Here is a 16,346-nt window from a genome sequence, read left to right as displayed (position 1 = left end):
TTGAAGCAGCATCACATCTATCTTACAGAATGTGACTAATTTGTGTGTTTGCAATTCCTAAGCTATTTGCAAAGGACACTCCCTTTCAACATAACAGGATATTTAATGGTTCACCAAATTATATTTTCTACTAACCCAAATTGAACAGCAACCTTGGTAACTGTAAAATGATTTCCTCTAATACAAAGCAAAAAAAAAAAGAAAATCTAATTTTTGAAACTGAATTTAGAAATCAAGATGCTTTTTGGGTGAAAACAAAAAACAGAACACAGACTGAACAACAGTATATATAAACCAGTAGTCTGCTGTATTATGATTTGCATGCTGCTGCTGATTAGACTTCATTAAAAACAAAAATCAGTAACCCTTTGCAAAAAGACACAAAGCTTAACCAAAAACACAGATTCAATCAATACATTACAATAACCAGCATGCAATACATCAACAAAATTAGCAAACTGACAAGAAAAAAATGCCCTATGCTGCTTCTTTGCAATGCTACACCATTAATTGTTCATGCAAGAGATGTAGCTGTACCTTTCTGAAGAGGACGACTTCTCAGAGTTAACTGACATCAGCAGCTCAATCTTCTGCTTGATTTCTGGAAAAATCAGAAAATATTCACAACCAAGATTGCCTGCCCTGGCTTTCCAAAGTCTTATTATCAAATGATTTTTTCTTAATCCCTTTTGTTCAGAATGAGATCACGAGATTCACAGTACTTCTGTAAGGACTGATTCAATGGTGCTCGAAAGGAAAAAGCTCCAGAGGCATCAGGCCTTGCTAAACTATGCACATGACTGTTTATGAAAGCAGGAAGTACCATTTCTTTTAAGCAGAGGGGTGGTTACTCTTTTGAGGTTGAGCTAACATATTTACTAGATGATTCTTATCATAACAAATTACAAACCGCTGCACAAATTCCAGTGTCCACGAAAAATCAAACAAATCATCTGGGGAGTAAATTATTCTGCAGCTTTGCTACCTGAACATATTTACTACCCTTAGGAAAATTCATTTCAAAAGGCCTGAAAAATATGGCTCTTTGAATTATTTTTGTCACAAAGAATGAAGTATTTAATAACTACTTTAATATATGGATCAGAAATCATGAACAGCATATACTAATATCTGAGTTTCTTAAATTAAGATTACAGGGTGCTCTTTCGAATACACTTTGAAGGCCAAATTTAGATGTACCTTCAATTTTTTATTCCTAATACTTTAATTGCCCCTCCTAATGCTCACAACCAATGAACAGCAACACCCATTGGCAGAGCGGGGCTGATACATAATACTTGTCCTAAAAGAAATGGCCTGACAATGTCATTTATAACAAATATTGAGAGCCAGATCAATTTTACTAACAAACTACTGTTGGGAGGGGGGTGGGGGGGCAGAAGAAAGAAATATCCCCATACCATCTGTGATTTCTATTTCATGAGATCTCAAAACCGAATACACATGGATGGTTTTAAAAATAAATTAAGATCATCACGTAGCCAGAAGGTCTGTTATTTAAATGTTTCAGATGAAAACCAAAGGGTACTATCATAAAATAAAGTTAACTGATTATAATTTAAGATCCTGTTTTCAATTGCTTATAACTTTTTGAAACTTTAATTATTCAGGCTGACCGTTTCTATGTCATGGATCTGCCTCAGGATACTGCATTTATGTTTCAGCTGAAAAAAAGTTCAGCCATTTCTGAGCAGGAGATTAAGAAAAAGCGTGTTTTTCCCATGTTAAAATAAAATCTTACAACCATTTCATTAAGAAGCTAGCATTACCATGCTTTGGAACAAGGGCTTGAAATTTAGCAAGCAGTAGGGTGGGGGTCACCTTGCTGCCTGGGGTGCGTCTTTTGCTTTCCCCAAACTGCACAAATTTGGCTAAGTTATAAGACCCCAAAAAGTCTCAGTTCCCACATGCTCAGTAGAGGATTATGAGAATTTGGTAGCTAAATTTTCCAAAATACCCTGTCTGCACTGAGCATACTCCATCGTGGGGATTCAGGGTCTGAGCATGATTTTCCCTGCTATTGCCTCTCCTAGCCATTAGGGGCCATTAGCAGGGATAAGAAATGAGATGTACTTGCATGTGCCCCTGATGTTTCCAGGCAGGAAGTAGGAGGAAGCAACTCGATTCAAATGCAAAGGGGTGAGCCGCAAAGGGGAGGGAGGTGCAAAAACCAGAAGGGAGAGAAGAATTGAGAGGGTCAGGAGCCGCATGCAACAGAAGAGGGGGAGGAGATGAAGCATAAGGTTGGACAGAAGTGATGGTGGGGGGAATAGGAGCAGGCAGTGTGGGAAGGGAAGCAGAAGCTGGGATACACTGGAGCAGAGAAGGACAAGAACTGGGACCTGTGCAGGGGATAGAGAGGAGCAGAGATGGAGGAGGGCAGAAGTCAAAGTGTGGGAGTGTGGATAGGAGCAGAGGGAGGAGGGACAGGATACAATGGGAACAGGGATAGGAGTGTTGGGATGGGGCACATTGGAGCAGAGACAGGCTGAGGAGGGGGAGAGGGAAAGCAAGGGCAGAAGGAACTAGAACCATTAGAAAACCCTTCCTGACAGAACCTGGAATTGAACCCAGGAGTCCTAAGTCTCTACACCCCTCTGCTGTCAGCAAACAAAAGTGAAATCTACTGCCAAAGCATGTGTCTCAATCCCCTCTAGTGGCTGATCCACATAGAGGACAACAGCCAACTACTTTGACCACTCTGTTAGCTCAAGTGGTAAAGGTCTCTCTGCACTATGAATCTGAAGGTCCAAAACATGCTAACGACTCAAGTGGGGAATCAGTGTGGTTCCGTATGACAGAATTTCTGTTTTTCCACTTCATTTAAAAACAAAACAAAAATACACACCTTAGGAGATGACAGCCAAAAATCTATGTTAAAAGAACATCACATTACAAACTCAAGCTAGAAAATGCCAGAATTCAGGTTGCCTGTGCAGTCTTAATTTGGTCCCCATTCATTCTATGCATGTGCATTATGATACAGACTCACGTCACATACTTTGCCGCTCTCTCCCCCCTCCCGAATGGATAGTACTCTGAGAATGAATCATGGTGGTGTAATGTAGGAGGCTGTTATCTATCGGACTGCTGACTCATTTGTTGCAGAAGTTGGAAGGTAGGTAGTGACTGAGGCTAGAGACTGCAGAAAGAGAAAGGATGATCTTATGGTTAAGGAAGTTGAATGCCACCCTGGATAATTAGATTCTACCCCTGCCTCTGCCACACAGTCCCTATGTGATGCTGAATAATTCTCTTAAACTAAAGTGTTCACAGCTGTCTACTAATTGTGTGTTCCCCATTTTGTGGGTGCCCAACATGAGACATCTAGGGCCAGATTTGCAGAAATGCCAATCACTACAACTGAAGTCAACTGGAGCTGTGCTTTGAATATGTAAAGTTCTATAAAAAAATGGGGGGTAGGGGGGTAAGTATTCTGAAGAAAAAAAAAGGCTATAAGTATTTCAGTTGGACACCCAAATTTAGTGGACATGGGTCAATATTGCCCCTACTATCTCTGTGGCTCAGTTCACCAGCTGTAAAATGGGGATAATACTATTGTTTAATCTTACAGAGGTGTTAAGATAAATTCATTAGTGTTTTCTAAACCACTCAGACACGAGGGTGAGAGCACCATAAAAACACCCAATCAAAAGTAACACCTAGGGCCACAAACTGAATGAGGAGGACAAAAATATTGAATATCTACCCATTCACTGAATGAGGCAGGAGTCCTGCAAGGGAAACAAATAGTACATGATCAAGTAAGTAAAGACTATACAGTAACTCCTCACTTAAGGTCACCCTGGTTAACATTGTTACGTTGCTGATCAATTAGAGAACATGCTCGTTTAAAGTTGCACAATGCTCCCTTATAACGTTGTTTGGCAGCCACCTGCTTTGTCCACTGCTTGCACAAAGAGTAGCCTGTTGGAGCTAGCTGGTGGGGGCTTGGAACCAGGGTGGACCAGCAGCCCCCCCATCAGCTCCCCTTAGTTCCTTGTGGGCAGCCTCTCCCCACTGCCATGTGCTGTTCCTGCCCTCTTCCTTGGAGCTGCTCCCGGGAGACTCCTGCTTGCTGTGCAGGGGAAGAGGAGTGCTAATGCCAGGGTGCCCCACTCCTTTACCCCTTCTCCACAGAGCCGTGTGGGGAGAGGAACTCAGAATCAAAGGAGCTTGCTCGCAGCAGCTGCTGTCTCAACTTGCTGATCTACTTTAAAAGGCAGTGTACTTAGAGTGGGGTCAGCGTATTTAAAGAGGCAATGCGCATCTCTCTCTCTCTCTCTCTCACACACACACAGTGTGCATCTGTCTCTCTCTCTCCCCCCCGCCACACACACACGATGTGTGTCTGTCTCTCTCTGCCATGCTCTGTCTCCTCCCTCCATTCCTGTTGCCTTGTAGAGTGTGAGGCTACATTAACAACAATGAGTTAACCCTTGAGGGCTCAGCCCAGTACTAGTTCATCATTTAGCAGTAAGGCATTCCCTGGGAAATATCCCACCCTCTGACTACACCACCTCAACCAAGCTTCACAATCATAATTGCTGTATACAGTATTAAATTGTTTGTTTAAAACTTATACTGTGTATATGAGAGAGAGAGAGAGAGAGAGAGAGAGAGAGAGAGAGTGTGTCTGTCTTTTGTCTGGCAAAAAAAAATCCCTGGAACCTAACCCCCCCACTATTTACATTAATTCTTATGGAGAAATTGGATTCACTTAACATCATTTAACTTAAAGTAGCATTTTTCAGGAACATAACTACAACATTAAGTGAGGAATTACTGTACAGTGCAAGTCAATATAATTTGGGGTTTACACCTGAAAGGAGGTGTGCACATGAATGCTGGGTAAATTCCCAAGCTGAGTCCTCCCATGCAGACTGATTTCAGTTTGGGTGTGGCCTTACCTGTGTGTTTGCTAGAGAAGTCTTGAGGGCCTGGCACAGCAAGGACAGGGTGAGGAAGCCCAGGCTGGTGGAATGGGCGGGCTCAGTGGGACTCCAGTATATCAGGTGGCATCCCAGACCGTAAGTCCAACCCATCACACTCTTTATGACAGACCTTAACATATTTGAAGACTGATATCTGGTCTGACTTTTCTCAAGACTAAATATTCCCAGTTTTTTAACCTTACCTCATAGGCCAGGTTTTCTAAGCCTTTTATCACTTTTGTTGCTCTCCTCCGGATTCTCTCCAATTTGCTCACATTTTTCTTAAACTGTGGCACCTAACTTGGACACCGTACTCTAGCTTTGGCCTCACTAGTGTCAAACAGACTGGAACAGTTACATTCCATGTCTTGCATATCAGACTCCTGATAATACACCCCAAAATTAAATTAGCCTTTTTCATAACTGCACCACATTGTTGACCAGAGGTGTAAGTAAGCCAGTATACACCCCTGTATGGCATACCTGCAAGAGCCGGTGTGCCGTACCGGGGTGGATCGGCTTCCACAGGCGCAATTTAAATGGCCTACGGCTCCCAGCAGTGGCTGGAGCCCCCGGCCCTTTAAATTGCTGCCAGAGCCCTGGGGTAGTGGCAGCGGGGCTGGGGCAGCAATTTAAAGGGCCCGGGGCGGTAGCAGCGGCCAGAGCCTCGTCCCTAGAGCCCTGCTGCCAGAGCCCTAGAGAACCGGCGGTGGGGCTCCGGGGACGATTTAAAGGGCACAGGGTTCCGGCTACCACTACCGCCCTGGGCCCTTTAAACCGCTGCCAGAGCTCCCAGCTGCTGCTGTTACCGCGGCAGGGGGAGGCACTTACCAGTACAGGGTGGGCCAGGGCTGGCTCTGACTCCCACAGCCCCACCCCTTCCGGGGGACAGAGCCGGCCCCAGCCCAGCCCCGTACCGGTAAGTCCCTAGACTTACTTTCACCCCTGTTGTTGACACATATTCCATTTGTGATCTACTATAGCCCCCGGATCCCTTTCTGCTGTACTACAAACTAGCCAGTTATACCCCATTTTGCATTTGTACATTTGATTTTTTTTTCCCCCAACTGGTCATGCTTTGCAGTTGTCTTTACTGAATTTCATCTCGTTGATTTTGATCAATTCTCCTATTTATCAAGGTCATTTTGAATTCTATTCCCATTCTCCAAAGTGCTAGCTACCCCCCCAGGTTGGTGTCATCCACAAATTTCATAAATATACGCTCCACTCCATTATCCAAGTGATTAATGAAAATATTTAAAAGTACCAGACCCAGGACAGACGCCCTTAGGTGGGACCACACTAGATACATCCTCACAGTTTGACAGCGAACCATTCAAAACTACTCTTTGAACATGGTTTTTCAACCAATTGTGCCTCAACCTTACAATAACTTCATCTAGTACACATTTTCCTTGTTTAATTTTGGATATCAAATTAAATTTATTTTATGCTATCTGTACTGTAAAAATTATTGGGAGGAGAAGAAAGCTGGAGATTTTGACAGCCGAGTAGGAGACAATTGGGGCTTTATCAGCAAATAAGAATGAGCGATGATTTTTGTATGCAGGAGACAGTGGAGTCTTAGGGCTAGTCTACACTGAAAAGTTATATCAACATAGCTACATCTCTCAGGGGTGTGAAAAATCTACACCCCAACACAGTTAAGTCAACTTAACTCCCCGTCTAGACATCACTAAATTGACAGAAGAATTCTTCCGTCAAGCTACCTACCACCTCTTGGGAAAGTGGATTACCTACAGTGATGGGAGAATCCCTCCCACCATTGTAGTAAGTGTCCACAGTGAAGCGCTACAATAACTCAGATGCAATGCTGAAGCTATGTCACTGTAGGGATTCAAGTGTAGATATAGCCTTACTGGGGAAGGACATACAACTGCTCCTTTTGGATAAAGGTGAAAGTGACAAATCTGGAGGAGGAGGCAGAATTAATATACCACCCTCAAACCTCTGACAACTAAATAAATATCTCAATATCTGCCATTGTGTGCAATGACAGGTAAGCAGAAATCGCATTTTGTTCCAGCTAACATAATCAATAATGAATTATTTAACCAAGTTAAAACTTAAATTAACATAATTGAATTTCAGTGTCAACTCTCTTTGGGATGAATGGAAGCAGTTCATGCTTCTCTCACAGCTATTGTCTCAAGCTGTCTACAGATTTAGGCACATATCACTGTGTTGTTTCACATATGGTTCACATTCTGAAGATTAACACTGCAGAAGAATTTTCTTTTTAAATGAAAGCTTAGATTCTAGACCACAGTGAAGCCACCAATTTTTAAACAGCCATTATGCACATCGGCTATGCTATCAAAACTTCTGAAACCAGAACTCTCCCACCACTTACTTAGCCATCATTCTAAGATAAACCTTGGGAGAACAAACTTCTAATGCAAGTCAAAGGACAAAAAAATTGAGACACAATTAAACACAGCAGCCAACATAAATACAGTACTAACAGGAAGGCCTGGTAACCCAGTCTACTAAGCTATCAAATAATGTCAAATGACCAATCAACTGATCGCCTATTCTTTAACCAGTCAAATATTGTCAAATATTCCAGCAAGAATGCCCTGATGTAAATGGCAGCCTACCTTATGATTGTATCATGGTGCTATCTGTTAGCAAGCCTACTTAAATGTCTTGCTCACTCATTTTATGACCATCTGTTGGAAAAGAGGCAAACTAATTGAAAGCTGAGCATCTTGACTGGCTAGAGTATTCTAGAACAAAGCGTATGTATGTATGTGTATATATATATATATATCTTTATTTGTATGCTAGACCATCAATGTAAATGGCAGTTTACAAAACAAATTAAACAAATTAAAAGACTTGGCTCCAGGCATGAAGATTTTACAATCTAAACTGTCACTAGACAAACTTACAGAAATTAACTCAGAAGCGGGGCGGCGTGTACAGGCACCACGACTTTCCCTTAACAAACAAAAGTTTCACAGCTATTAAACTCCAACAACTCTCCAACTCTCCACAAAGCAAACAACGCACATTAAATACCCATGTAAATAAACCCCCCACTCCTCCCCTCTCAACAAAAATCCCATACACAATATACACACATAGCCAAACCTGGCTGAGAATATAAAAAGTTCTATGCGTATGAGGGGGTGTGACATAAAATCTTTGTGAGGCCCCTCTCTTCCTGAAGCTGCTTATGTTTCATGCAAAGAGGAGGGGGCATCTGCTTCCTGCCCCATATCCCTCCACATGAGCTAATAGTCTGTAATGACTGGGAGGGAGAGGGCAGCATATCCAAAAACATTTTGAGTGGCTGGAATCTTCTGGAACAGCAGCAGTTAGAAACAGAACTGAATTTCTACTGACTGGCTGAAATACAAGAGATACTTCATAATCTAGAGTGCATTACAAAAGTAAAAAGACATTAATGACATAATAAATTAGGTAGAGCCAGGGAAAACAAAAATCATTTGTATGAATTTTTTTTCCTAGACATGAACATGGAAAAACTGTTAAAGCCAAGTACAAGCTCTGTTCTTCCACATACATAACACACTTAGAAAGAATGGAGAAGCACTCATTGAATTCTTGTGACATATGTCCACTGCTGTCAAATTTAGATTATTGCAGTCAAACAGTAAGGCCTGGTGTACACCGGGGGGCGGTGGGGTGGGGAGATCGATCTAAGTTATGCCACTTCAGCTACGTGAATAATGTAGCTGAAGTTGATGTACTTAGATCTACTTACCGTGGTGTCTTCACTGCGGTAATCAATGGCTGACTCTCTCCTGTTGACTCCACCTGCGCCTCTTGCCCTGGTGGAGTACCGGAGTCGATGGGAGAGTGCTCGGCGGTCGATTTATCGCGTCTAGACTAGATGCGATAAATTGAGCCCTGCTGGATTGATCACTGCCCGTCGATCCAGTGGGTAATGTAGACAAGCCCTAAGAAGGAGAAAACTGGTCTCCATCAAGAATTGTTTTCTTCTGTGCATTCTCCTTCTACTTCATATTCAGCAGCATCATCTTTTGATGAGAACAGTGATGAGAGTGACAGTGAAAGGAAAGGTAATTTCATTTCTTCATTTTCTAAGAAGAATTTTTCTACTCCATCTGCTTCAGCGTTGAAAACTCCTACTCCTGGAAAGCCTTCAGATGTGCATCAAATTAGAGGATAGAATGTCTCATGATCAGAACAACAAATAGGTGACTTATAACTGCTAATGTGGGGTGGGGAGGAGGCGCACAATGGCAGGCCCCCTCCCTCACCACTACAGCCACGGTCAACTTCCTGCTGACTGCCAAGTCACCCACTTGACCACAGTGCCTCCCCGACCACAGCACACTGGGCGGTTGCCCACGTCACCCACCCGTAAGGCTGGTCTCGCCAGGGTTGGCCTTAGGGAAAATGGCGCCCTGGGCAAACTTTTATTTTGGTGCCCTGCTCCCCACTGCTTTCCCCAGCCCCCAAACCCATAGCCCCCAATGCCTCCCCCAGCCTCCCACCCATCGCCCCAGCCCCCGCTGCCTCCCTGGGCTCCCCCGGCCCTGCGTTGCCTTCCCCCCAACTGACTCCTCTAGCTCCAAGCAGGCTAGTCCAGACATGTACTCGAGCTGGTAACCATGGCTGCCAGCCAGCTAGGAAGGGATGCGACTCAGCAGGCGTCGCACAGAGAGCTGTGCTGCCAGCCTGGTCTCAGGACCCTGCTCTGTGCGTCACCTAGTGGGGCTCAGCAAGAATGCTTGCTGCTGGTGCCTTTCCCAGGCTCATGCCTTCAGCCCCGCTCAGCACAACTCCCACCCTGGCAGAAATCGGGTGACCTCGCATGCCCCTTCCCATGCATCACCTGACATACATTTGCTAGAGACATTTATGCCAACAGTACACCATTTCCTATAATCAAAGTTCCTTATATGCTAGAATTTTTTCATAAGTTGCGTCCAGTTTACAAAGTAGCAAGTAAGAAATGGCTTGCAGGGAGTCTTCTGAATGCTGAAGCAGACAATCTGAAAAAGAGTTGGTGTTCTTATTGCACAAGTTCTTCACATGTCTCAAGTGCCTGATGGAGGATGCAATACTCATAATAAGGGCAGCATTGCCAGTGCTGCCTCCTTGTAGTCAGGTCTAGTCATTGGAGCAGAGGTTGAATCTGACATCTTTTTTAAAACCGTGTTGTATTTTGTCCCAATTACCATTGACCTCAACGTCCTTAACTACTTTCTCCTTCAAATTTTTTTCCAAGACCTTGCACTCTACAGATGTCAAACTAACAGGCCTGTAGTTCCACAGATCGCTTTTTTTCCCTTTCTTAAAAATAGGGACTATGTTAGCAATTCTCTAGTCATACAATACAACCCCTGAGTTTACAGATTCATTAAACATTTTTGCTAATGGGCTTGCAATTTCATGTGCCAGTTCCTTTAATATTATTCGTCAGGCAAGGCTGGGGCAGAAACAGGATCAAGAGCAGGCTCAGAGACTTGAGAGTTTGACGCAGTGCAAGGCAAGAGAAGAGTTCCTGGTTGGGTAACACTGTTGCACAGATTGATTTGCAGCTCTGGGGGTTAGGGAAATACCTGAGCCTAGGAGTGGTTCTTCTCCAGGATAGGCTGCTGCTGCATGCCTGTGTGGTGACTCACCACATCTCTGTTGGAAGGACAGCTGAGCAAGCAGCCCTAGTTTGGCTGCGGGTTTTGTCTCATAGTCGTCAACTTTATGGGAACAACTCCGCAAACAGTGTTTTTCTCATTCCAATACACAACTGGGCACCACCACACAGCCCAACATGTTGCCGAACAGTTAAAAATAATATAATCAATTAACTGGATCCAGAGAAGATTATTTCAGTAACCGACAGCCTGGTTAATATCAAAGCTGCTTAGACTTTGTTGATAAATGAGTATCTACACCTTCTATGTTATGAATATGCTGCCCACACAATGCCCACAAAAACCTGACGCAACGTACTCTGGGATGAATGTTTTGCTGATGGTTTTATGTTTATGAATCCTACTTACAAAGTTTTCCCAAATTAATGCCAGGTTACTTCCTTCCTTCTATTTAAGAAGTTTCTTTTCTACACTCAGACTCCGTGCTTGTGAGAGGAGAAATATTGTCTCTTAGAGGCACCCAGGCGGTGGCGTGTAATTTTCCCAGATTACTGGGTGGGAGCTCAATCTGCTTCCGTATTGTATTGTAAAGATGGACCCCGAATACGGAACCCATCTCTTGTTGCTGCTGACTCCACCTGGCAGAAGGGTTACAGGTGTTAACCCTACATTAATTTCATGGATGACAATGACATTTTTAAAATGTAAGAAATATAAGTATGAAGAAGAAAACCAAAGTTTTAAACCAGAATGGGAGGAAGATTTAACATTCACTGTTAAAGATGGCAAACCCCTATGCCTTATCTGCAATGCATCGCTCACTCACTACAAAGTGAGCAACTTGAAATGTCATTATGAAACGAATCACAATAACTTTTTGTCTATAGCCTCCTGAATCAGAATTAAGGAAAAACAAGCTAACTGCATTAAAATTACACCTAAGCAGTCAACAGACACTACTTTTGGTGTTCAGTAAGGAAGATAACACAATAACCAGAGCTAGTTTTATGTAATCGAATATTGCTCATGCTAAATAGCCACATTGTGATGGAGAACTTGTTAAGAAGAATATTGCAGAAGTGGTTGCAATTTTAGATCCAAGTAACACAAAACTTAAACAACTAATCAAGTAAATTTCAATTTTGCACAACACTACAGAGAGGCATATCTCCCAAATCAGCACTGATGTTGCAAACAAGATGCAAAACAATCTAAAGAATTCTCTAGCATTCAGCCTAGTTGTCAACGAGTCCACTGATATACAAGATAGACCACAACTAGCGATATTTGTTTGCTATGTTTCCGCAGATGTAATTGTGAAAGAAGAAACGATGGACTTAGTGGTGCAAAAGAAACAACCCATCGTGCTGACATAAAGAATGCACTTGTCAAAGATTGACAAATGCCAATGTACCCCTGGATAAATTTGTCAGTGTTGCAACGGATGGAGCACCTGTAATGGTGGGGGCGCGGGGGGGAGCCTTATCGGATTCTTGAAAAGTGATCCCAAATTTCCAGAGATTCTCCCTGTTCACTGCATCATCCATCGTGAACATCTTGCACGCAGATACTTCAAGCATAAAAATATTATGGAGACAGTCCTAAAAATTGTCAATTTTACCCTCTCAAATGGGAAGACTCATCAACAGTTCAAAAATTTCATCAAAGAGCTGGGTCTTGAAGACAAACCTAACAATGTCTCTTTCTGCTATATTGTGAGGTGGTTATCAACCAGCAATTTCTTAAATAGGTTTGTGGAACTGTTGGAGCCTATCAATGCTTTCCTTGAAGAAAAAGAAAAGTCCTAGCCACAACTGGAAGATGAGCAATGGATGCAAGATCTGATGTTTTTCACTGATATTTTGCAGCATCTGCAAACTCACAAATTGGCACTCCAAGGGAAGGATAAGATTATTTCTGACCTTACTCAGACAGTCTTCAGCTTCCAGAACAAGTTAAAGTTTCTGCAAAGAGACATAGTGTCAAGAGACTTCAACCACTTTCCCCATCTCAAGAGTAGGGAAACACATTCCCCGAAATTGAAGCAGAAGAAGATCACAAACTCAAGGAATACAGAGGCAAATTACAAGGACTGCTTGATGATTTTCAGGCCAGGCTTGAAGACTTGCAGAAGTTGAGATCCTGCTTTGCCTTTCTTTTAAAACTATTCATGGTTGATATGATCAACAACAGCTGTCCGATTCCCAAAATCATGGTTACGGAAACATCTACTCTAGAAATGGAACTATTGGAACTCCAGGAGAACCAGGCTCTAAAGATGCTACATAAATCACAGTCTACAATTGAGTTCCAGAAGCAAGTACCAGAAATAAATTATCCTCAACTCAAGAGGACTAGTGTGTGACTCATTTCAATTTTCGCCACAACATACTTCTGTGAATCACTGTACTCAGTGATAAAGCTTGTAAAATCGAAACATCGTGCAGTCCTTACAAATCAACATCTGATCGAGCTCCTCCATACCTCCTTGACAACATATCAACCAGATTTCCAAAGACTTACAACCAGGATGGAGACCCACAAGGCCTCTAGCTCTAAGAGTAATTAGCCATGATACAGTAAATAGGATGTTAATATTTTTTAAAATGCATGTGTAAAGGCAGTACATGTCTTGTGGCTCTCAAACTTCTGAAGAGAACTGTATACAGCTGGGAGGGTCAGTAAGTTTGGCCACCTCTGGCATAGTGCATCACAAACATGTGTACTGAACTCCAGGTGGCCACTCTGCAGATGTCCTGCAGTGGAATGTCTGTTAGGGATGCTGTGGAGGTAGCTTGTAGAGTGAGCTGTGATACCCCCAGGGGGAGGAATGTTTGCTATCTTGTATCCTTGTAAGATGCATCCCGAGACTAAGTGATCTTCTGGGAGGATATAGCTTGCCCAAACGATTTCTCTGTTATGGCAATAGAGTTTCTCAGTGATTTCCTAATGGACTTGATTCTTTGCAGGTAGAATGCCAGGACATGCCAGACATCGAGCAAGTGACATATCCTGTCTTCAGAGGAAGTGTGAGGTTTCAGGAAAAATACAAGTGTACTGTTTGATTGATGCTGAACTTAGAAACAACCTTGGGAAAAAACCCAGGATATAGTCATGCCCCGGCCAAAAACATCTCCACTGGGCCTGACAGCAGGTTTTAGAAGTCTACTTTCTACTTTTCTTAAGGACCACCAGAATGGGGCCGAATACAAGTGTTCTATTTCCGACACCCATGCAAAAACCAGGCCATAAGGTGGAGAGAACCTGGATTGGGATACTTAGTCTTCCCCCTGTTCTGGGTTAGGAGATCTGGGAATGGGCGGACCCTGATTGGTGGGCAGGCAGACATTGTTAGAAGTTCCATGAACCAGAACCATAACTGCCTGGGCCAGAGGGGTGCTAGAAGAATGTTGTTGGCTTTTTTGCAGCATATCTTCCCTACGACCTGAGGAGGAAAGGCATATCTGAGTCTGTTCGTCCGAGATATCAGCAAACCATCGCCTTGGGAATTGCAACCCATGGCTTCCCTGGAGCAATATAGGGGAGTTTTCCATTCATTTGTGATGCAGAGAGGTCCCATAGCACAGTACCCCACTGTGTAAATATCTTGTTTAGGACTGTGTCATGAACTTCCCACTCATGGTCTATCAAGAAGCTTCTACTTAATTTCTCTGCCAGAGAGTTGTGAATACAGGGAAAATACACTGCCTGTATCATAATGCAGTTCCTGATGCACCAGTTCCAAACCTAACAGCTTCCTGGCAGAGGGGACAAGATTTCATTCCTCCATGTTTGTTTATATAGACCACCATGTAATATTTTCCAACATCGTCTATATATAGGGTGATTGTATAAGCAGAAGGAAGGCCTTGCACACAAGGCGGGCAGCCCTCAGTTCCAGTTTTACACGTAGTCTGGCCTTCCGTGGTTGTCCAGGTGAGCACCACACCCAAGGAGGGAGTCATCCATCATAAAGGTGGCCCCGGGGGCCAAAAAGGCTGAAGGGAACTCCCACCATGATCTTTTCCAGGTTCAACCACCAAGTTAAGGAGGTGACAACTCTGGCAGGCACAATAACCTGATGGAGACGATGTGGTTCTTGCATGGTTGACAGATCAAGTGGAGCCAACTCTGCAAGTACCACAAGTGGAGTCTGGCAAAAGAAGTCACGTAGGTGCATGCCTAACAGTGAGAGGCACTTATGCACTGTGGTTCATGGTCTGTGGGTGATGTGTGAAATCTGGTTGCTCATTGCATGATACCTTTCTGAGGAGAGGAACGCTCTCCTAGAAACTGAATCCAGCTTTGCCCCTATAAAGTTTATTGACCATGTGGGTAACAAAACAGATTTTTCTTCATTTATGCAAACACCTAGGGCTGTTAAAAGTTGTATGAGAAATCCTGTCACCAACCTGACGTACTGATGAGATCAGTCTATCAGGAGCCAATCCTCCAGGTATGGGAATACTGTAGAGCCCTGGCATCTCATCTGGGCTGCTACCACAGAGAAAAACTTTTGTAAATACTCTGGGTGCTGAAGCCAGCCCAAAGGGGAAGACTCAAATACGGGAAGTGTTCCTCACATACCATGAAATGCAGGAACTTCTTATACGATAAGCAAATGTCCACATGGAAATACGTGTCCTTTATGTCAAAGGCCATGAACCACATTCCTCCCCGAAGGGAGGGGATTATAGATACCAGTGTATTCATCCAGAACATTAGCTTTTGAATTAACATGCTGAGTTACCGAAGGTCCAAGATGGGTCTCCATGCTCCATCTTTATGGAGGATGAGGAAATACGGGAAGTAGAACTCTCTCACATAGTAATGAGGCAGGATGTGCTCTATTGCCCCTCAGTGTAAAAGGGATTCTTCTTCTCATTGAAGAATTACCTCATGATAGCGGTCCCCGAAAGGGGACTGGGAAGAGGGTTTGGGAGGTCGGGAAGGAGAGAAACTCTATGGAGTATCCCTGGTGGATAATCTCCAGAACCCAGCTGTCTATACTGATCTTGTTCCAGTTGTAGGCAAAGCACGTAAGAAGGCCCCCAAAGAAGATAGGAGATGAGGTGGTTAGCATCAGTGACTCTCAACCCACATGTCAAAAATGGCTTTTGGACACTGGTTAAGAGTGAGTAGAGGCTGAGACAGTAGAGGGGGCTGAGAAGCAAGGCTTCTGAATCTTTTGGTATTTGCAGAGGCTCGTTGTGACCTGTTAATAAGATGCATGAGGAGGCGGTGGCCTTGGTCTACAGGATTGCCTCTGGTATAAACTCCCAGGAAACGCAGTCGATCTCAAGTCTTTTAGTGAATGCAGGGACTCATGTATTTTCTTATTGAAGAGATTTGATTAATCAAAATGGAGGTTCTGGGTGTTGTTTTGCACCTCCTTACAAACTCTGATGATTGCAGAAAGAATCCCTCCTCATGACCAGACCAGTGGCCAAACTTCTGGAAGCCGTATCCACCACATCCTCTGCAGCCTGGAGGGCTACTTTTGCCACTGGCTTCCCCACATCTAAAACAGACTGAAATTGGGCCCTGTCGCTGTGGAAACCTTATCTGTGAAGTCTGCAAGCCTGGAATAGGTATTAAAGTTATATTTCGCTAGCAACACTTGGTAGTTACTGACATGAAATTGCAAACCTGTGGAGAAGACCTTCCCTGCCCCAGGAGGTCCAGTCTCTTAAAGCCTTTATCTGATGGGGTGGTCCTTAGATACTATGACCAAGCCCTTTCAGCAGCCGCCTGAACCACCAGCAAGTTTGGGGCA

The 16,346-nt window shown here is 43.6% G+C and overlaps 1 protein-coding gene across 9 annotated transcripts in view; it reads right to left on the bottom strand.

The window, feature by feature from the left end:
• The window catches only part of SRPK2 (SRSF protein kinase 2), a 310,240-nt gene that overhangs the window by 213,540 nt on the left and 80,354 nt on the right, over positions 1-16,346 (bottom strand). For 4 of the 9 annotated variants that reach the window (XM_073328505.1, XM_073328513.1, XM_073328507.1 and 1 more), the window contains one exon: positions 538-601. The exons of 3 other annotated variants lie outside the window; for them this stretch is intronic. In XM_073328505.1, coding sequence (XP_073184606.1) covers positions 538-575 — 38 coding nt within the window. In that variant the 5' untranslated portion in view covers positions 576-601. Of the gene's footprint in view, positions 1-537; positions 777-3,013; positions 3,032-16,346 lie in introns of those variants that run through there. 2 more of the 9 variants (XM_073328506.1, XM_073328509.1) reach the window with 2 other exon arrangements.

Source organism: Lepidochelys kempii, chromosome 1 (assembly GCF_965140265.1).
Source record: "Lepidochelys kempii isolate rLepKem1 chromosome 1, rLepKem1.hap2, whole genome shotgun sequence".
NCBI lineage: Eukaryota > Metazoa > Chordata > Testudines > Cheloniidae > Lepidochelys > Lepidochelys kempii.
This window is presented reverse-complemented; position numbering and strand designations above follow the sequence as displayed.